Source organism: Vicugna pacos, chromosome 4, assembly GCF_048564905.1.
Source record: "Vicugna pacos chromosome 4, VicPac4, whole genome shotgun sequence".
Taxonomy (NCBI): Eukaryota; Metazoa; Chordata; class Mammalia; order Artiodactyla; family Camelidae; genus Vicugna; species Vicugna pacos.
The window spans coordinates 62100768-62123156 of NC_132990.1; the positions used below are offsets into that span (position 1 = coordinate 62100768).

The window sequence follows — 22389 nt, forward strand, 5'->3', positions numbered from 1 at the left end:
TTGTAAATAATCAAGGCCATGAAGGAGCTAGGTCAGCCTGCCCCAGGGAGCTGAGCCTGCCTCTCCCTTCCCATCCCAGGCTTAGGCTCAGGCGGGAGGGGAAGCTTGTTCTCCACCTCGGGGTACAGACCAGGTCCAGAGCTCTTTGGAACACCTGCCATGTCCCCCTCTCTCTCTCGGGCTTCCCGCCTGTGCAGCTGTGCCCAGCTGTGCCCTCCGCAGAGGTGGCTACTGGATACATAATTAGCACCTGATGACATGCTCTTTTCAGTTCCGTGAATGCTCCCTGAGCCTCACCCAGCTGGGGCTGACCTCAGGGCTCCCTGGGGGCACTGAAGCCCTGGCCTCGGAGCCAGATGAACCTGGGTTTGAATCCTGCTGCACCCCTTGTCAGGTGCGGAAGCTTGGGCAAACCAGTTCACCCACCTGCATCTCAGTTTCCTTACCTGTAAATCATGGGGATCAGAATGCTGGCCTCACAGGGCTGTGGTGAAGTGAAGTGAGAGAGGACAGGGAGGTGGTACGCCCACAAGGGTTCACTGGATGGAGGGGTTATAAATAGTAGGTAATAACGGGGCCCATTTCCTGCCCTGAAATGGGTGGGATCGAAGAGGCCCAGGTGCTGTTGAGGAGAGAGAGAGAAGCAGGGACCACTCCTGGGGAAGGATGGCATTGAAACTGGGATGAGGAAAGAGGTGGGGAACACTGCAGGTGGAGGGCAGAGCAGTGGCAAAGACACCAAGAGGAGAAACCAGTCTTTCCTTCCGTGTAGCAGCTACTGGATTAACTGCCATAAAGTGTGACATCATCCTGGAAGTGCCCTTGGGGAGGGGCAGGGATGTCCTTGTACTTATGGCCCAAAGGAGCAGGAAGAGGACCTGATGAGTGATCCTGGCTCTGCCACACACTTGAGTGACCTTGGACAAGTCACTTCCCTTCCCTGAGCCTCGGGTCCCTCACTTTAAAGCCAGGGAAGCTCCTCACCTCCTCCTCTTCATCTCGGTGGCTGTGGTCATGACCTCCTTCCAGTCTGGGATCACGGAGATGAAGGAAGGCACACCCCTGGAGGATGCTGGTGATTGATAATCACCATTTCTAGAGCCCTGATTTCTATTCACACCTTTGCATTTTGAACTTGATCCAAACCCCTCTTCTACCTGTCTTTTCTGGTGCAAGCAATTGAAGATCCATTTTTTTAAAGGTGAGGAAACAGAAACTTGCCCACTGCCACGCACGGCCACATCTCCTGACTCGCGGGCAAGGGCTCTCCAGCCTCTCAGAGGCCCTGGGAAGCCCAAACCTGAGACCCTCCTTCTGGTGCAGACGTTGGGGGTGGGGTTCTGTGCAGGCGCCAGCACCTCCTGGCTGAGAGGGAGGAAGGTCGGCCAGTGGCTCTCATCTTGGAGCCCTCATTACTCTGTTGTTTCCTCGCACTTGACCTTGGGAAAATTTCTTAAGCTTTGGAGTCTCAATGCTGCCGTCTGTTCAGCGAGAGTGAAGTGAAATGCACGGGGTAGGCACCCTACACGTCTGTGTTACCATGATCAGGATTCTGCCCGTTCTCTCACATCTACAATCGGAAGATACTGGATTTGGAAATCTAACCTCCTCATTTTATAGCTGTGAAAAGTGATGGCAGAGGGGGAAGAGTCTCATTCAAATTCCAGGCCAGGCTTAGGAGAATCAGGAACAGGGAAAGGTCAGCTCTGAAGGATTCCGCCAGGTGCCCATGTGGAGGATGGCGTGGAGGGAGTCGCCTGGAGGGAGATAGAGCAAGTAACCACTTTGGTTTCTCTCTATTTGCAGGGAGAACTGGGCCTACCAGGGCCCCCAGGAGTCCCGGGCCTCATTGTAAGTACACAGATGCCTGGAGAGGGGGAGGACTAGGGGCAGAGTGTGGGGAGCCAGCCGTGAGTCCTCCTGAAAAGGCCCCTCTCTCATCAAACCCCAGGAGGAGCTGGGGGAGCAGGACAGACCGGTCTGGGCAGGGTGCTGAGGGAGGAAAACCCTGCTGTGTGACCTTAGGTGGATTACCTACCTTCTCTGAGCCTCATTCTTTATTAGTTAAATGGGAATGGGTGCTTGTAGCATGAGACTGCCATGTACTTTCACACCTGCTGCCTGTCCATCGCTCTGCAAAAGGTCTAGGCAGGTGGTAGCGTGCCCATTGGACAGGTAAGGTGCTTCAGGCCCAGAGGAAGGAAGTGGCTGGCAGAGGAGCTGAGGCTCTGGGCCTCCATCCTTTACAGAGAACTGACTTTGGAGCCAGACCACCGAGTTCAAGTCACAGTTCTGCCACATCCTAGCTGTGTGACCTAGACCAAGTCACTTGCCTTCTCTGAGTCTTAGTTCCTCATCTATAAAATGGGGATGATGGTAGAATCCTCTTGGGGTGGTTGTGAGGATTAAATGAGGCATATCTTTGGTGTAAGTTCTGGTACTCAGTAAATGTGCAATTAGCAGAAAATAGTTATTTTAAAATATTATTTATTGTTACTATCTCCTGATGTGTCCGGGACTGAGAGAGGTCTGGACACAGGGAGGTGGGAAGCAGTCTGACCTCTGACTCTATCCATGTTGGGGTAGGCCTTGTGGAGTGGTGCTATTAGCCAAAACCAGGGTCTCCCCTGGGCATTCAGAGGGTGAGCTTGACCTTGGGCCCAGCCCCCAGGGCCAGTGACAGGCCTGAGCCTGGAAAGTGACTCTGGGAGCTTCGTCAAGGGTCTGATGCCCCTCTGCTATGTCCTTTGGGTCATTCCTCCTGGGGTTTGAGCCTGGAGGGTTCACACAAGTAGACTGGTCCCTAATTTGACAAATGGGCTGCCAGCTTTGGCTACTCCAGCAACTGTGCCAATAAATTCTATCGAGAAGGAGGCTGGAGAAGGCCCTGGGAGAATTGAAAGCCCCCTTATTCCGGGGAGACCCATCCTGGGAAGAGGGCCCAGAGGCTCCCATTGGGAGTGTCTCCTGCCAATGTTGGGTGGGAGCAGAACCAGGTCAGGGAGGGGTGGAGGTCGGAGCAACCTGCATCCGAACCCTGGCCTCACCTCCTCCTGGCTCTGTGGTCTTCAGTTGTGGCCTCACTCCCTGAGCCTTGGGGATCCATTCTGTGAGATGGGTTCTTTGTGCCGGCTTCTGTTCAGACCATGGGTATACCCAGTCCAGTCCAGTCCCATGGCGAAGAGGGCAGTCCCTGAAACCGGATCACCTGGGTTCAAATCCTAGCTCTACCACTCATTGAATTACAATTCTGAGCAAATTTCTTAACCCACCCTGTGCCTCAATTTCTTCATCTGTAAAGTGGGGATATTAGTGCCTAATTTGGAGGAGTTTTGTGAGATTTAAAGAAGCTAGTACAGACATAACATTGTGAACTGACTATACTTCAATTAAAAAAAAAGATAAGCTTTGACAATAAAGAGCTGAAAGACTCAGGAGAAAAAAAGAAGCTAGTACATGTAAAGTGCCTAGCACATAGTAAATGCTCAAGAAGTGCTACTTGTAATAATAATATATTTAATAATAATAAATTTTTGCTATTATTTATTAATAAGTTAATAGATAAGTTAATTGCTGTCAATAAATAATTATCATCATCATCATCATCATCATCATTTTACACACACACGTAAGATATTTTATGCCTGGTAGCAGTCATCTGGGTTGCTGCATGAGTAGGAGTTGAAAGTCACAGTGGAATTTAATGGGACAGAGTGCTGTGATTGACTGGTGATGTCTGCCTTGGTTTGGGACAAGGAAGTGTCAACACATGAGTCATACATTTGTCAGCCCTGATGTCCTTTGCTGAACACCTTTTTTGACACAAGGCACTGACCTAAATGCTCTGGAAAAAGAGACATGCAATGCATGTTAGAGAATCTGACTTTATGAGGCTCTCAGAAGTCTTTTAGTCCAACTTTCTCTAAGCTCAGTGGGAGTCCCTTCTGGAGTGTCTTGGTCATATGATCATTAAACTCCAGCTCGAACACCCTGGTGTTGGGAGCTCCCTCCTGTGAAAGTCCCATCCGCTTTCACAAAGCTCTCATTGTGCGAGGTTTTCCTGTGCAGTGAACCCCACTCCTCTCCCTACCCCTGGGGGAGGTGGTTCAAGATGTAAAGATGGTTGTTGTTTGTTCTTCCCAAGGCTCTTTCTTCAGGCTATATGATCCCCATCCCCAAAGCTTTTCTGCAGGAATGTTTACGTACCTTGGCTGTCATCCTTGGCCCACGCTCCTATTTGTCATTGTTGGCGTCCACTAGGTTGGATCCTGAGAGGGGCAAGAATATTGCTTGGCCGAATGCATGCAGATTCTGGACACTCAGACTATGCCATCACAGCCTTCAGGCCTCCTGACTCTTTACAAAGCTCCTTCCCACCGATGCTCCCCTTTGCTCTGCACAGTTAGGGCTGCCAGATAAAATAAAAGATGCCTAGTAAAATCTGAATTTCAGACACAGTATTTAAAACACATTTATACTAAAATATTTTCTGTTTGATTGTTTATTTGACATTCAGACTTTAACTGGGCATCCTGTGTTTTTATTCACTCAATCTGGCAACCATATGTGCAGTATCTCTTTGGAGAATCCCACTGGGCAGATGGGCATATCGAGGCGCTCGGTCAAGGTCACACGCAAAGCAGGAGAGGATGGAGGCATGATCGGGGGCCATGTCTCCCAACTCCTAGTCCAGGGCAGTCCTCTTCCTGCCCCTCTTCTGAGCGGCCTGAGCTGGGGGCGAGTCCCGGGCATTCCTGCATTTCTCAGGCCCTGCGCCCCCTCCTCATGCCCCTTTCCAACGAGCTGATGCCCACCTCTTGCCCCGTGTCTTTCTCTGACCACTTTCAGCCTGAATTCCCCCTGTTTTTAAATTCCCTTTGGTGCCAAAGTGACATTCCCTTTTACCTTGTGCCTGGGGGGTGGGAGTTACAGGGCTGGACCTGAGCCCTCACCAAATCAGCACTGCTCTTCAAGCCAGTGCCCTCTCCTACCCAAGGCACGCAGTCCACTCCCACCCTGGGTTTTTGGGAACAGCAGCTTCTGTGCCTGGGAAAAAATTGTCTCCCCTAAGAGTTGGAGAGGAAAGGAATTTTCTAACCAGGAGCTAAGGGGAAGAGGGATTGTGAGTCACCTACGGTTTTCCAGAGGATGTGGGTTTTTTTTAGCTGAGCAAATGGGAATTCCACGTGCTGATAATCATTTTAGTGGAGATTCAGATTTATTCAATGCTTTCTGTCTACTCAGCTGAAGCAATTTGCGTGCAGACTGAAGCTGAAACGTCCCCTGTCCCCTGAGTCCTTGCAGGCGGGAGGAAGGGCTGGAGAGGACAGTTAACATTTACGGAACTTCTGTCTGTTCTGCATGTGCTTGACACGCATTAGGCTGGGAGCCTTAAGATGCTTGAGGTGGATGACAGCAGCCTGGTCACCCAGATGGGGAGGCTGGGCCCGAGGTCACTAGCTAGGGACTTGCAACCCAGACCTGTGTGACCCTGATCCCATAAGCCTCAGAGATGAGACTGCCTTGAAGCAGCCCCCTTTGCGTAACTGAAACCCTTTGGCTGGCCCTCCAGAAAAGTGTGCCTGATTTCCGAATCTGCTCAACAAAGACAATTTCTGTCTTTTTTATTGACACAGGGAATTTTGGCTCCTTCATTTAATGAGACCTAAAGAATATGTGATCTGGCCAAGTCCCAGCATGTGGGATATAGGGACAAATCCACCATGTTTTGTCACTAAATGATTATCTGGCTTTGCTTCTTTGTCTATGAAGTGAGGTCAGGAACCCCATTAGCTGACATTTACCCAACCCTCACGTGCTGGGTCCTGTGCTAAGTATTTAATTATCACAGCAAGCCTCTGAGGGTAGAAAGTGTCTTACAATTGTACGCTTAAGGAAACCGACGCTCAGAGAGGCTGAAGCACCTGCTCAGAGTCACACAGCTGTTAAGTTGTACCTGGGCCTATGTTCACAGCTCGTGCACTTTACGGCTGCACCACACACCCAGCTCCATGCGACTTCTGTGCTGAATGGAGACAGCAGATGTGTGAAAGTGTGGACTGGGTAGGGCCAGAGGCAGTTCTGTGGGAGAGATGGTGCTTATTAAGACCACACAGGAGCCAGGACTGACTCCAGCCCCCAGGTCCCCATCCCTAAGAGTCTTTGTTGCCTTAAAAGGCAGTTCTGGGGAATGAGGCCAGATTTTTCCTGGGAGGGTTTGTAAATGCGAGTGTGCAGGCTTCTTTCTCACCCACTGGTTAAGCCACTTTTAGTGAGCACCTCCTCTGGGGCCTGGGGCAGGTGGTGGCCACGTGGGCACCCATGTCGATAGTCGATGTGGAACAGGCCATGAGCAAAAGCCACATCAGGCTCAGACCAGATGGCAGGGGTCTGGCCTGGCCTGTGGGACGGGGACTTGCTGCTGGTACTATGGGCGGAGGACCAATGGGCGTTGACAATGTAAGCTCAGGGCGGAGCACCCTGGGTGTAGGAAACAGGGGCCCAGGGTGGCATAGCTACAGGGGACAGCAGGGCAGGAAGGTAAGACTTGTGCAAGGGAGGGAGGGAGGTGCTGCCATCACGGCCATCATGAGGATGGGCACTGGGAGCCCCCCCAGGTTTGCTTTCAGGGGTCCCCAGATGCCTGCTGGCACGTGGAAGCTGGGAGGGGCTGGGGGAGAGGACCTCTTGCCTGTTTTTGAATCTCAAGCCTGTCTTCGTGTCCTGTCACTTATGAGTGACAGCAACCAGGAAAGGCCTCCTTGGGTCCTTTATTGGAGTAAAGAGAGTGGACCCTGGGCTTGTGAGCATGGACTGTGGGGCCAGACAGACAGACAGACCTGTTCTGGTCCTGCCTGTGTCCCCTAGGTATTGCTTAGCCTTGAGTAGGTTGTGTCACCTGACTCTGAGCCTCGGTCTTCTCATCTGTGAAGTGGAAGGGCACTCGTGATGGTGCTGACCACTTGGGGTTGCTGTGAGTGGTTGATGAGCTTCCAAACAGCAACGCTGCTCCTGGCACAGCTAAGCGCCTGCTGGCGAGGACTGACGAGACTTGGGAGTGTGGGGAGTGGTGACTGGAACACAGTAGGAGCTCTTGCAGTGGTCACGGATGTGGCTGGTTGGTTGTGTTCTTGGTGGGAGTCGGCGAGATGAAGGGCACAGAGTGTAGAGCAGCGTCTGGGAGCTCAGGCAGACGTGGAGACAGGTTCCAGATTATGGGCATTACTCACTGTTCCTTCTCGTGGGAACTGCTATTGTGTGTCACTTGGCCAAGCTGCCCATGACAGTGTCGAGCATGGAGAAGACTGGTACTGGGCAGAAAGTGGCCTGGAGTTTTCTCTGTTCTCCCTCAACTGCTTTTATAGTGGGGGTCCTGCCAACCTGGGGAAGACCTGCCCTAAGTGAGCTGCCACCTTCTCCCCATATGCCCTGCAGCCAGACCTCCTTTGCCACGGGTTCCTTGGGTGGGCTGCCCACACCAGCCCCTGTCCCCCACCACACACAGACCCCTTTGGAGAGGCCCTCAGAGGCGGTGCCCCTGCCCAGCAGCGTGGTAATGCCACAGCTCCCAGTGGTCCCACATGGGCATCAGTCGGGCCTGTACTGAATTCAGCCTTTGCACAAAAAGCTGCCTTCAGGCCTGCAGCAGGGAAGAGGGAGCCTGTGTTCCCAGAGCTGCTGGCTGGTCCTCTGCCCAAAGCCCGGGCCCTTGGTGGAGCCAACTGCGCCAGCAGGGCCTACTCTGTTTATTTGTCCATCACGGGGGATTTGGGCGGGCCACCCCTTTCTCCCTTCCTCCAAGAAAAGAGAGGGAGAGAGAAGATGCAGCCAAAGCATCCTGCTGAAGTGCTCTTCTCTGAGGTGCTGAGTTTCTTTCACTCCAGCTCTCCCTGGCCAGTGACCCTGGCTTCTTTCCAAAGAAAGAATTCTTCAGAATTGTTTAGAAGTTCTGGGAACAGACCGCCTGGTGTGAATCCCAGCGCTGCCCAGCTCTGTGATTTGCTCAAGCTTAGCCTTTCAGAGCCTCAGTTTACTCATCTGTAAAATGGGGATAGTAGCAGGCTCTTAAGGGTTGTCGTGAAGAGTCACGGAGTTGAGGCTTGTAAAGTGCTTAGCAGAGAGCCTAGCAGCCAGTGTTACCATATCACTACTAGCACGTGTTAAACTGAACCCTCCCTTTCTTAAGATTACTTGATGGGAACCGAAAGCAGAATTTCTTGGCAAGGCTCAACTAGGTTTGGTTTGACCCAGTTAGGTGGGGATCTTGAGGTTCAGAGGGTTGAGGGTGAGAAGAGGCATTGCCTGAGCCAGGCCACGCTGCGATCTGTGAACTCTCTCTCTCCGTCTCTCTCCTGGGGGCATTCCACCACCTGGGCCCCTTGGCCCTTCCAAGGGATGTTTCATTCTTTGCTGGCCTTCCTCCAAGACGTCTTCAGGCAGCTCCCACAGGAACCCATTCTTGAGCCTGGCCACCTGGGGCAGCCTTTGTTTCTTTGATGCTTCAGAGCACTTGCCAGAGGCTTCCGTGGAGCCTGACTCAGAGATGTGGGAAACAGAGGCCCAGAGAGGTCAAGCACATTGTTTGAGCTCACACAGAAGCCAGACATTCAGATCAGTCACAGAGGATGGAAAAGGGAGAGAAGAGAGTGCTTCAGGGGCCCCCTTTCCCTGGCATGGGCTCGATGTGAGGCCCCACGGCTGAGGGCAGTGGAGACAGGGGAGCACAGGAAGTAAGGAGACTTCAGGGAAAGAGGGTGAGCTTGTTTAGAGAAAATCCAGTCAGTCCTGCACTCTAAACCAGAGTTTCTACCCTCAACACTATTGACATTTGAGCCAGATAACTCTTCATCATGGAGCCTCCACCGACCAGATGCCAGCAGCATCTTCAGATGTAAAAACCAAAAATGCTTCCAGATAGTGCCAAGTCTTTTATATGTGTTGGTCAGTTACTTCTCCGAACAACTCTAGGAGGTACAAAGTGTTAGTCCCTGTTTTAGATGAGGAAACTGAGGCATGGAGAGGTTAGCCCCTGAAATCATGCAGTGAGTTGAGTAGCAGAGGAGAGATGGGTCAGGGTAGTCTGGCCTTGATGCACAGAGGCACACCTCCCGGCCTTTCCCCAGCCCTCAGTGAAGGGCTCCTTGTGAAGGGGACGTGGCTCTCCAGAGTCTAGGAACTCTGCTGCTCCCAACTTGAACAGTCTGATCTGATCTGATGCTGGGTCTCCAACCTGTGGTCCAGGATCTACCCACTGATCTTAGTGTCATAGAGCGTCTGTCTGCAACTTGGGTGTCTGTAATTGATAGCCCCACTCCTTCTGGGTTGCTGTCCTGAGGAGATGATCCAGTTTCTGGAAGCAGAAAGTGCCTCCCCCTCACTAAGCTAGTCCTCAAAGCCTCTGTGTGTGCTTATTTAACCCTTACAGCAGCTCTCGGGGCGAGGGAACATTGTCTGCATTTTATAGGTAGGGAGATGGAGGTCCACAGAAGTCCAGTGAAATGCCTCGAGTCCCTTAGCTAGTATGGGATGTAAAGAATCTAGTATGAGATGGAAAGAAGTGGTGGGAGGGGTAGCAATCAAGGAATGAACTTGGGAGAGGACCTATGTGAAACTGACTCCAGTACTTCAGTGGAGGTGAACATTCCTAATTATAAGACCAACCCAGTGGGGTCATGTCCTCAGAATCCTCCCCAGACCAGCCTCCTATGAGCCACCTCTCATGGTGTCCTCTTCTCTTTCTCTTCCCAGGGCGACATGGGAGTATTGGGTCCGATCGGCTACCCAGGACCCAAGGGCATGAAGGTAAACAACAGCCATCCCTTAATCTGGTCTCATCCTAGCCGGGCACCCCCTGGCTCATTTCAGCCCGGAAGGAAGGATGCCCCAATGCTCTGCTGAGGGAGGAGGCGGGAGACACTCAGAGGGATTCTGGGAACACGGTAGATCAAGGGCTCAGTTCTTCTCAGTCCTGAGAGCCGGTCTCCATCTGCGTGTCATTTATGCCAGACATCTTTATTGGACAGCAGTCCTCCAGCTGAGCATGAGTCAGACATGGTTCCAGACCTCAGGGCACTGAAAGTCCAGTGGGGGACATCACCAGGGCCATAGACACTATAATGGCAAACCACTGAGCTCAGGACATCCCTGAGTGAGATGGGTGTGCAGGAGAAAGGTGGACTAAAACTGCCAGGACCACGTTCCAGGGCTGATCCCATTTGGCCAACAAGCCTGTGACATGGCTCATTAAGCCCATCTCTCCCCATCAGCACCCTTCTCCCCTGGGTGTGCCCAGAGCACTGTGCTTCACCAGTCAACTGCCCTGTCTCGTATTCCTTCAATCCACACCATTGCCTTTTGGAGTGGGGCTCATTGTCCATTTTTACTCATGAGAAAACTGAGTCCTGGGCTGGGGCATGCAGCATGGGTTCTTGCAGCAAGCCAGTGGGTTTACCCCAGGGCTCCTGACTTCTGGGGCTTTGAGCCTCCCGCACAGCTGAACGCTGGCCTCTGTCTTGCAGGGACTGATGGGAAACATGGGGGAACCCGGACTGAAAGGTGATAAGGTGATCTGAATACTCCCTTATTGCACTGTGTTTTATCTGCATGCGAACCCTCTCCGCCTCGACGCTGCTGCTGATTTCTCGCCAGGTCCACTCCCCTGCACTCTACGTGCCTCCCCTCTGGCCCCCTGAATCTGTACTCTTCATCTTCTTCCTTGTAACTCTGGGTGGGGCCCAGGCAGATGGTTCTGGAGGCATGCAGACCTTGGCCGACAGAGCGTAGGGGACTGTTGAGGCACAGAGTGGATGGTAGGGCAAGGCAGATCTCCAAATTTGGAGAGCAAAGCTGAGGCCAGTGTCTGGGCTTTGAGGCCAAAGCCAAAGAACACAGAGGGTGGGGATGGGGAATGGAGGGACATGGTGCTGAGATGACAGGTCCCAGGGCAGTTGTGATGTGGGGTCCAGAGACCCCCTCCCAGGCACAGGAGGAAAGGAATCCACACAAACTGCCAGGATTGGAATTGGGAACCCATTCCTGGAGTCTGAAAACGCAACCGAAAAGCCAGGACAGGCCTCTGAGACCCTGACCTGCTTTCCTCCCAGCTGCCACCGGGAGGCCACCCTTACAGCCCTGCTGCTGAACTGACCCCGTGCCAAACCAGAGCTGTGGTGGGTAGGTGAAACCTCGGGGCCCAGCGAGGGGCAGCACCTGGCCTGGGCCCTGCAGCATCTGAGTGACAGAGACACAGGGGCTGCAGGGAGCAGTGCTTCTGTGCTCTGCCCTCTGGCCATCTTCCTGCCCTCCCCGCCAGGCTCCCCAAGGGGATGTGGGAGAGCTTTCGCGCAGCATCCAAGTTTCCACAAGCCTGAGCAGATAGGAGCCACTCAGCTGCTCCCGGGCCAGGCTCCCTCTGCACCTGTCTCCAGATGACTGTCCTTCTAAATGTGAGGCACAGGAGCAGGTACCAGTGCTAAGCACCCTTGGAGGGCTCTGCGGGGATTAACCCATCCATATTCCACCCCGCTATGAGATAGAAAGCTTGTCGGGTGCACACCACTGGTAAGTAGTATCAGGATTCGAACCCAGCACTTGTCAACAGAGCCCTCAACCACGGAACAGGACTGAAGTCAGAAGGACAGAGCTGATGAGGCCCTTCAAGGTCACCTCCTTCAATGCCTATATTTCACAGCTGGTGAAACAGACCCAAAGAGGAAAGAGATGCATCAAAGGAAACTTGGTGATCTATTGGAGCCAGCTCAGACCTGGGATCCTTAGAAGACTAGAGCCGCTGGGCTGAAATGGGCACCCTAGATTGTCTTACCCACCCCCCACCCCTAGGTACCCGGCCGCGCAGTTCTAGCCCCAGTCTTCTCCATCTGTTTCCACCTCTCCCATCTCTTCCCGTAACGCCCAAGCCTCCAGCTGCAGCTCCCTCTGCCTCCGCCACTCTGCCTTCTGGCCCTGCCCTGCTGGCTGCTAAGCCCCCTCTTCCATGGCCCTCCCTCTAGAGATGCAGGGGCTTTCTGCTGGAGGCGGGGGCTTCCCCACCGCTACCTGTTTACCCTGTGGTTTGAGTCATCGGCACTCTGGAAATGTTGAAGTCATGGATGAGGGGAAAGGAAGTGGGGGAAATAGAGTAGGCTGGGAGCTTTTTATAGGACCTTTGCAGAGCTGGCCTCCAGCTCACTGTTTCTTCAGGAACATGGAAATAAATGTGTTACATAGAACTCGGCAGGCTTGCTGACTGGTGATGCCTGGGGCATTTAGAGATGTGAAAGCTCTGGAAAAAAAAAAAAAAAGAGGAGGAAATTATTTCTCTGCTCAGAGTTCTTAGGAAAATCAAATAAGTCTTTGGGGTTGAAAAAATGCAAAGAAAAGAGGAAAAAAAATTCTCTTTTTTGCCCCTTTGGCTGGGGAGGGGTATTAAGGCTGTGGGGAGCTGGGTTCCAATCAGCCCCTCTTCATCCTCACCCCACCCACCCCAGCCCTCCCCTGGGATGATGGAGCCACCCCTTGATGTTCTGTGGTCATGCTGTGTAGAATCCCAGACTGTCCATGACCCAGCCTGGCCTCAGTCCCACTTACAACCCACCTGGCTCCCTCTCCCCACGTGGAAGTGCATTCTGGAACCAAGGGTCCTGCTCCAGGCCCAGCTTTCTCCAGATCCATTGCCCTGATTTCTTACATGTCTTTGAACATTTTTTTTTTAAACCATCTTACTCCTCCTTTGGCTATTTAAAAAAAAAAATGTTCCGTGGTTCCTAAAAACCCTGAGATATTATACAAGATTTTCCAAATTGGAAAAACCAAAGTAAGTTAAAAAAATTTTTTTAATTAAAAAAAGAAATCTGGCTTTTGTTCTACCAAGGAAGTTCTGCTGGATCATGGCCTTAGCTGCATGACCTGGATTCTCTAAGATTCCCCATTCTTCCTGGGTTTTTCTTCCTATTCTTCCAACTGCTCCCAGGGCTGTGAATGTTTCTTGAGTCCTGGGGCCAATGTACCAACATGGAAACCTGGAACTGATGAGGGCCGTGTGTGATGGTTCCAGCTCCAAGGAGAACGTCTTCCAATCTGGTTCTACGACAGCTCATTTACCAGGATGTGGCTGAATATAGGGAGGGAGTAGAGGAACCCTCTGACAGCCAGAATCAGTGGCACCAAGCCCACGCAGTGCGTCATCCTGGAGAAGAAACGCCCAGACCTAACTCGAGGCCCATTTACTCGCTGTTTACACGTAGTCTGAACAAGCCAGGCGCGCTGGTTTCTCATGCTATAGCTGATTAAAAGCAGCAAATTAGCAGTAGACTGAAGCATACTGCAGGCTTAGAAACTCCTACAGAAGGAAGAAATGACAGCTCACAGATCTGGCGGTGAAAAATACCAAGTAACAGATGCAATGCCTCAGAACCCACTGTGGTGTGGGGCCCCGGTCCAGGCTGCACGCTCCTCTGTGTGACATCAGTTGATGAGGAAGAGGTTGAAGGATCAAGACACAGTTCCTTTGACCCGCAGGGTCAGTTCTCCAGGCAAGGCCGGGTGACATCGGGCAGTGTAGCTTCTGTTAGTGGAGTTCTCAGCCACCTGAGCAGCCCCAGGCAGACCTGCGGACAGGCCACAGGCCGGCTCTGTCCCCACAGCCCGCCTCCCCGCCCCCCAGGCTCCTCCCGGCTGGGGCAGGGTTGGGGACTGCCCTTTTCTCTACCAAGGCTGCTGCTGGTCAGATCCACTTTGGGAACAACCTCGGCAAGGCTGCACCTTGCCAGTGGGTCTGATGTGGGGGAGGCTTCCGGAACCCACTGTGGTCTCCATCGTAACCTTCTTTGCTGGTGTGTATTTAGGGTGAACAAGGGGTTCCAGGTGTGTCAGGAGATACCGGATTCCAAGGAGACAAGGTAATTGCAGCAGGTTCACCCCCTGCCCCCTGCTCTGCTCTTTTCTGGCTCTTTTTTTCCCCAGGGCCCATCAGGGGCCAGGGGCCACCTGCAAGATGGCTTCCTCTCACGCAGTACTGTCTTCTCCATCACTCATCTGCCCTCTCATTGTCTCTTCCCTGGACTTTATAACGGCCTCCTGAGTTATTCCCCGGCCCCAGCCTCTTCCCTCCCAATCTGTCTTCCTCACCGCCACAGAATTGTTCTTCTGAGGGCCTAGCTCTGCTCTGAGCTCCCAGCTCAGCCATGGCTCCCTGCTGCCCCAAGACTGGAGTGCTGGCTCCTCACCCCAGCCCCCAGGCCCCCAGGCCCCCAGTGCACAGGCCCCTCTGACTCTTTCCTGCCCCTTGCCCTCCCAGGCCTGTGCTCCGGCCCCACTGACCTGCCCCCTACACCTCAGGTTTGCACACACTGCTGCCTCGCCCAGCACACCCTCCGCCCCGCCTGTTCACGGCCCAGCCCTGCCCCACCTTCCAGAACCCCACATGGCTGCCATTTTCTCTGTCTGCTTCAGGAGTGGCCGTTTCCCCTCTGAGTGCCCCTCACCTGTGGCAGCATACTTCTCCCCTGGTTGAGGGGGATTTGTGCTCAGCCCCCTGACAGATGGCGGGTTTCCTAGGATAGGGCCTCCGACTGGCCCAGATGAGCTCGGCTTAGGGTCCTGCACAGAATGGTGATCATTCAGGACACGTCCAAGGATCTGGCCTGGCTGACTGACTGTTGAAACCAGGCAGCCTGCCAAGGCCGGCTCCTCTTTGCCGATGTCCGGCACCATGTGGCCACATCTGGACCTCACTCAGCCAGTCAACGAGGCCCAGATGTTGGCCAGCGCTCCCTCTTCCTCTCCCCTCCCTCCTAGCTGCCCTGTCCTGACCCAGCCTCGACGTCTCTGGGCTGCCCCTCCAGCTGGGCCCCAGTCTCCAGGCTTGCCAGGCATCAGGGACACTGCAGTGCCTGCTGGGGGCCCCAGGGTCCCAGGTTCCAGCATGACCTGGTGAGGACAGGGGCTGCTGCTTCACCTTTGCATCCCCAGGGCCCAGCCCACAGAGTTGCCAAGCCGGAGCTTACAAACAGAAAGAAGGGAGTGGGGAGCTTGTCCTCCCCCTAAAAGTGGATGTCCTCCAGGCCTCAGGCTGGCAATGATGACCATGCAGCTGTTCCTCTGGCCATTTCTGGTCCTCCCTAACCCCAGCTTGCTCTGCGTCTTTTCCAGGGGAGCCAGGGATTGCCAGGGTTCCCGGGTGCACGGGGGAAGCCAGGGCCTCTGGTAAGTACCTTCTGCTTCATAACCCCCTAACCTCACACTCTCCAAATGGTCATGGAATGTGACCAGAGACTCCTTCAGATCCAGGATCTCATTTCCTCCTGCAGCAGCCCAGGAGGCAAGTAGAGCAAAGCAGAGATGGAGATTCACCCATTTTACAGATGAGGATACTGAGGCCCAACCAGGGCAGGAACACACCCAGCATCATAGATAGGCCTCAGTCACTGGCAGAGCTCTGGAGAGAATCCAGGGTTCCCAATGCCTTGTAAATAATTATTAATAATAGCAGTGGGTGTTGTTTATTTATTGAATGTTACTACAAATCAGATCCTTCCTGTGTTATATGACTGCCAACAACCCAGAAGTTAGAGGATTATTATTGCTCCCATTTTACAGATGGGGAAAGTAAGGTTCCAAGGTGAAGGACTTGCCCAGGATCCTGTGGCTAGTAGGTGCAAGAGAAATAGATAAACAACAACAAGGTCCTGCTGTATAGCATAGGGACCTGTATTCAATACTTTATAATGGCCTATAATGGAAAAGAATTTGAAAAGGAATAAAAAATAAATAAGTGTAGGAGACGGGGTTTGAGCAGCAGCTCCTTGTAGTTGTCTAGGCAGATATCACTCATATTCTCCTGAGTTTTCCAACCACCTCCTGCCAGGGGGCTAATACAAGGGTTTGGGGGAAGGTGGGCCCTCACTTACCTCTGAATCCCCAACAATCTCTTCCCTTCCACAGGGCAAAGTTGGGGACAAAGGATCCCCTGGGTTTCCTGGGCCTCCTGGACCTGAGGTATGTGACACTCTATTTCTGTGTGTCTGGCTGCAACTGGGACTGGCTGTTGTCATTGGGAAACTAAGGTCTCTCCCAGAGACAGGGAGAGACTTGCCTGAGGTCACATAGCAAAAGAGAGATGAGGCTGAGAATATCAATCCCTAGACCAGTGATCTTTTCCTTTCTGCCTCTGCACCTCCCGGCTTCCCTAGGGGCTCTCCCAGGCGGTAGGGCAGATGCTGGCCTCAGACACCCTCCCGAGCTTAGTGGCTACCTTTACAGTTCCAGAGAAAAACCTCAGGAAAGCCCTCTGAGCTCTAACTGCCTGGCCCCTTCACGGGCGCTCCCCACAATCTCTGCCGTGGAGTTTGAGGCATCCAACCCCTCTGAGCCCTGGAACCTTCCCAGCTGCCCACAGCCACCCTGGAGAAGGGCGGGGCTCAGGGCTCGCAGATATGGGGAAGCAAGAGGCAAATGTATAAAATTCTGCTGTTTGAATGGAGAATGATAAATAATGAAGGATGGATAAAGCAACTAACATATTAACTCTGGTTGAGACTCCTGAGAGTCTGATACATGTGGCCGTGAACACAGCTATGTTAAACATTCGTCCCTGGCATTCACGTACAAGGGAGGGGGGCGGCTGGTGGAGCCCTTTTGGCTCTGCCCCTCCAAGTCCTTGTCCCCAGTACTGGGACCAGCTCTGGAGAACAGGGTGAACAGTGCTAAGGCTATTGCCAGTCTTAGGGGGCCCAGGTCAGCCCAGCCCCCTTCCCCCGCCACCACACCTCCCGGCCCTGGGGCCTTGTTCCTCCATGAGGTCTTAGAGACAAAAGTCTGGCCCTGCCGGGTTCTCCAGACCCTTCCAAAGATCACTCCTGGTATCGCCTGGATGGATGAGGGAGTGTTTCCTGAAAGCTACAAGCTCTGCTTCCCGCTGTGTTGACTTTGGCCGTGACACAGTCCTATCTTTAGACAAATGGACTTGGCCTCTCTTCCATGGCCCTGATTCCTTCCCTTGGTCACTGTGGAAGAAGACTTTTCTGAGAGTCTGGGTTTCCCAGCAGTCTGGCCAGTGCGGGTGGAAGGCCTGTTCCCTCATCTTTATCAGGCACCACCTCATGCCAGGCGGCTGTGTGGTATCTTCAGGATGAGAACTGGTTGAATCGCCACCACAACCATGTGAGGGGGATGCCGCTACCCCCATTTTACAGATGAAGAAACTGAGTCACTGAGCAGGGAAGTGACCTCCTCAGGGTCACTCTGCTACTTATAGCAAATGAAGGTCTTTATTTGCTCTTTGGCTTCCTCCAGGGCCCCTGGGCAGATGTGGGGGTCTGCCTCTCCCATCTTTGTGTTCTGTTTGGATTGGCTGGCTCCCTATCCAGAAGGTGGCCCTGCTCAGCTGAAGTCAGAAGCTGATGCGCCTGTCAGCGCCTTCCTTCCGGAGTCTTTGCCTCCCTCCTTTCAGAGACTGTGGGCGGAGCTCCAGCTCTCCAGCCCCAACGTGAATTAACTCTTTCGCTCATCAGTGGATCTGATCTGTGTGAGCACCACCATTTTATCAGCATCCTGAGCTTCAAGCTCTCTATGGAAATAGGCCCACCCCAGGCAGACTTGTTTTCCCAGGACACAGGACCCAAACCCTTTCAGAACGCAGATTTTTACTAAGTGCTTACCGGGTGCCAGATACTGAACTAAATACTGCACCCAACTTACTGTCTTAAAGAGGCTTAAAGCCTCAGAACAGCCCTGTTAGGTGATGTTATGGTCACCGTTTGACAGATAGGAAACCGAGGTGCGAAGAGGCTTAGAAACCTGCCTGGGGTCACACAGTGAGTCAGTGGCAGAATGGAACTTTGAGCCTCTCAATTAGAAGAAAAAGACATCAGGGCTTTGGCTTCCTGTGTTAGCTTCAAATTCGGGACGACTTTTGCCTTTGCTAGTGAGAAGGGTGAGAGGATGTTTGAGCTGAAATTTTAAAAAGTCACCAAAAGCTCAACAGGGGAAGGGAAAAGAGCCACTCATGAAGGCGAAGTAGGAGAGCATTTTTGGTCTAAGGGATTCAGATCTCAGGCTTTGGTTTCTGGCTCAGAGAAAACTGAGTAGTGGGTCTGCCCTGAAAACAAATGGGGTTCTAGGCTGAATTAACAGAGGTATTACACCTAAAAGAAGAAAGGGGATGTTCTCATTCTGGCCTGTGCTGGTCAGTTCACACCTGGAGAAGCATGGGTGTCCTACTGATCACCGATGATGGAAGCCGACCAGTTGGAGACAGCCAGACTGAGGGGCCCTGGGCCCCTGAGTAGAAGGCGTTGAAGGGACAGGGAAGGGCAGGCTTCTGGGGATGAGGTGACTGGTCTCCTAATTGTGCAAAAGACCACTATGGGAAGAAGGACCCCTTTTGCTTTGAGGGTCCCTGAGGGGCAGCGTGAAGCCCTTGGAGGAGGGAGGAGGAGATTCTGCTCCATGTCAGGAGGAAGCTTCCATGAACAGTCATCCATCAGGAACAGGCCTGGTCAGGGAGCAGTGAACCTTCACCTGTAGCGTGGGGCAGGGTCCAACACACCTGGCCAGGATGTAGCGGGGACTGCAGCTTCGGACATGAGCTGAGATTTACTAGATCAGTGCTTTTCAAACGTTTCAAAGTCACAACAAACCCAGAACATAAGCATACCTGCAGGATACCTGCAGTCAAAGGATGGTCCTTCTCAGAGCAGAGGGTGCCTGGCTCGAGGCCCTGGCTGCCCCAGGCTCAGGACTTGGGAAAGTCTAGATTAGTCGACCGTGTATGTGCTTGCTTCTGTGTTGAGATCTTCCTTCCACTTAATTTTCTCAGCAAGTCTCTGAAGTGTAGGGGCTGGTACCAGGATCCTTGTTTTAGGACCAAGAATGGTACCTGCCCAGGGTGACATCCCTTGCAGAATGGGATGGAAACCCAGGTTGGTCCCCCTCTTAGCATTTCCTTTCATAGTGACCCCTGCTCTCTGCTTCCCTTCAGGGTTTCCCTGGAGACATTGGCCCCCCTGGGGACAACGGCCCAGAAGGCGTGAAGGTGAGTCCCTGCCCAGGGTGGTAGCTCCTGCTGAAGAAGCTGACACCTGCGGAAACCACAGGCCTACAGGGCTGGCTTCCTGGCTTGGAAGCAAGGGAACCTTGCTGGCCTGTGTTGGAGATGGAGGTGCCGCCTCTTGAGATCCCTTTTTTTCCCTTCTCCCCAGGGTAAGCCTGGAGCTCGAGGCCTGCCGGGACCCCGTGGGCACCTGGGGCCCGAGGTGAGACCGTCTGGCCCTGCCCCCTGCCCATCCCTCCTAGCCCCCAGCCTGCTCTGTCCTGGGTCCTGGAGGCCTTAGCTGGGGGCCAGGGCCCCTCAGTCAGGAGACACAGCCAGGGCCACCTTGCGTTCCAGCTCCTCCTTACAGCCTTGCCCCGTGACCCTTCCAGGGTCCTTCTCTGCCCCACTCTGGCTGGCAGGTCACTCCCGCAATGGCACCCCCATTGCCCTGGGGTCTCTCTCGGAGCCACTGCCACTGCTCTTGCTTACAGTAGCACAGTTTACTGGAGTATTGATGTGGGAGGGTAGGAATTGTTGGCTCAGGTGAGGCCGTGAGTCTCAGGAAGGTGAAGGGACTGTGTCCCGTCCCATGGTTAGCAGCAGGCAGCATCAGATTCAAACCTGGGTCTGCTGAGCACAAAGCCTATGACAGACCCTATGCTATAGCTTCTGGGCTCCTGGGAGCTACCTGGGGACCTCCCCAGGGAATGGCATGACTTGTGCTGCTAGTAAGTGGCCGAGTGAAGATTGCCTTATTTACTGTTCATGACGAAGGGGATTGAGAAGTTCTCTGGGCCTGCTGGAGCACCAGCTGGAGGGCTGTTCAGCACCCGATGGATTTTTCCTGTGCACAAGGCCCTCTACCATGCACCTTGGCTCAGGTCCTAGGGCCCCGTGACACACAGCCCTGGGTGATGGTGCAGGAGGCCCAGACTCACCATGACCACAGGAAGGCGTCTGGCTGACATGGATCCCTTCTCGGGCCGGTTCTGGGTCTGGCACAGGTCCCAGCATGGGCTCTGGAAACTGCCACGTGGGGTTGCTTTCCTGGAAGCTGGAGGGGTGGTGGCTCTGGAAGGGGCCTCTTGGTTAGGTCTGGCATGCCGCTGGGGGCCGGTTTGGAGGCTGCCTGCACATGCAGGAGGGCCTGAGGAGTCTCCGCCTATGGGAAGTGGGAGGGGGCTGGAGGGAAAGATGGTACCAGCCCCGCGCTTTCATCTACACTCACAATACCGCTCAAGCAGACCCTCAATACGCCTGCCATTTGCTCTCATCTTCACTGATGCGTTCATCCACTCATACGTTCATTCAGTCGTCCACTGGTTCCCTCTCCCATGCCCTCCTCCCTCCCTTCATGCACCACACACCCACTAGGCCCTGGGCACACCCATCCTAAGTGATGTTTGAGGGATGGCTTCAGAAAAGGTAAGAGATCATGGGTCTCCTCCAGGAACTCAGGCTAGTCATCATAGTTTAGGATGACCCTCTCTGCCCTGCACCATTTTACAGATGGGGAAACTGAGGAACAGTGAGGCTGAGGTCTGCCAGCGAGTAACCATCAGAGCTCAGAAGACAGCCTGCATCTCTGAGCTGCAGTCTGGGGCTCCCCTCCCATGGCAGATGATGGGGTTTGACTTTCCTGCCCAGCAATACCACCAACCCCGGCTGGTCACATTCAGATGGCACTGAAGCTCCTGTGTGGCCTGGCCTCTAGGACTCTGCCCTGGATGGGTCAGGCAGGCGGCCCAGGTGCCCTCTTGGTCCAAGGGGGTTCTCCTGTGGCCACCCCTTTCCCTCCTAACAGGTGAAGTTCTCCAAGACTCCCACTGGATTAACCTTCTCCTTTTTTTCTTCTCTCCTGACTCTAGGGAGATGAGGGACCCATGGGGCCACCAGGGGTTCCTGGCTTGGAGGTGAGTGTTGCTGGCCTAGGGGAGGTGGGGTTTGTTGTGCTGAGAGAGCTCTGTGCAGGTGGGCAACATCTGGGTGGTGCTCTTGAGAGAAGTCGCCAGTGAGGGCCTTGGGCTAGCCAGGGAGGGGGCTAGGACAGACCCCAGAGGAGAGAGCCAAGACGCATGAAGCTGACTGGCTGTTCTTGCCCACCTACTGTGTGCTGCTGCTTTGTGTCCATCTTCATTCATTTGATTCTTCCGTGAAAGAGGCACCGTCTTCCTTCGTTTCATTCAAGGCCATCCAGGCTCAAAGAGTGAAGGGTTTAGCCCAGTAGCTCACAGCCAGGAAGTGAGCATGCCCTGCCTGGAACCTAACCTTGGTTCTCTCCACTGCACCAGGTGGCCTTCCAGAGTGATTCCATCAATCAGCAGTTTGTGAATGTTTTGGTCTCGGCACCTCTTTACATTCTTAAAAATAATTGAGGACCCCAAATGCTTTTCTTTGTGTAGGTCACATCTATCGATCTGAGTATTAAGCCTGAGAAACTGTAAAAGTTTTTGTCAATTCCTTTAAAATCAGTAACACTCCAAGATTAGCAACACGCATGCTTCATGTTAACAAAAATAATAGTTTTTAGAAAAATAGGTGTATTTTCCAGAGCAAAATAATCTAATGAAAAGAGTGGCATCATTTTACCATTTTTTTTGCAAATCTCCTTAATGTGTGGCTTAAGAGAAGTCAGCTGGGTTTTTCAGTGTGCATTCCATCTATGGATGATACCATGTGTCATGTAGCCTCTGGAAAACTCCACTTACATTCATGAAAATGAGTGACACAGGCAAATGACATCTTAATATTATTATGAAAATAGTTTTGACCTCATGAATCTCCTCTGAAAGGGTCTCAGGGACCCTGAGGGATCCTCGGACCACACTTTGAGGACCACGGCATAAACCATTTCCCTGTGTCCTTTATCTTCTGTCTGGTCCCATCCTTTTCCTCTCTGCTTGAAAGCGGGTTTCATCATCCCCATTAACAAACGCGACCAGCCGGGGAGGGGAGACTTCCCGAGGTCACACAGCTGCAGACCTTCCCTGCATCCCCATGACAGCTGGCAGCCTGGTGACCTCAGGGCTCTGAGTCCCTCCTGACGGGGCACTGTGGCCCTCTCCTCCTCCCTCCTGGCTTCGCTCACTCACCTCTCCCTGTTACAGGGTCAACCCGGCAGAAAGGGGTTTCCTGGAAGGCCTGGCCCAGATGGCTTAAAGGTGAGGGGACCTGGAAGTGACTGGGCTGGGGAGAGGGAGGAGGGAATGCCTGGGGAAGAGAGGAGATACGGGCAGCCAGCCTCTGAAGCCCTAGGATGAGCCCCGAATCCCTGACCTGTTGTGAGAAGGACAGGAAATTGTCCCCACTTATCAAAAAGTATGGGTAACAGAGTGGAACAAAAGGACATAATCTCAGTG

At 53.3% G+C, this 22389-nt stretch overlaps 1 protein-coding gene across 5 annotated transcripts in view; it reads left to right on the forward strand.

Moving 5' to 3' along the window:
* Nucleotides 1-22389, forward strand: part of COL27A1 (collagen type XXVII alpha 1 chain) — a 142181-nt gene that overhangs the window by 57514 nt on the left and 62278 nt on the right. For all 5 annotated transcript variants that reach the window (XR_012072200.1, XR_012072199.1, XM_072959987.1 and 2 more), the window contains 10 exons: nucleotides 1807-1851; nucleotides 9748-9801; nucleotides 10518-10562; nucleotides 13842-13895; nucleotides 15148-15201; nucleotides 15940-15993; nucleotides 18977-19030; nucleotides 19197-19250; nucleotides 20899-20943; nucleotides 22138-22191. Coding sequence is in view for 3 of the 5 variants with exons in the window: in XM_072959987.1 (XP_072816088.1) it covers nucleotides 1807-1851; nucleotides 9748-9801; nucleotides 10518-10562; nucleotides 13842-13895; nucleotides 15148-15201; nucleotides 15940-15993; nucleotides 18977-19030; nucleotides 19197-19250; nucleotides 20899-20943; nucleotides 22138-22191 (513 nt within the window). In the remaining 2 variants the exon portion in view is untranslated. The remainder of the gene's footprint in view (nucleotides 1-1806; nucleotides 1852-9747; nucleotides 9802-10517; nucleotides 10563-13841; nucleotides 13896-15147; nucleotides 15202-15939; nucleotides 15994-18976; nucleotides 19031-19196; nucleotides 19251-20898; nucleotides 20944-22137; nucleotides 22192-22389) is intronic.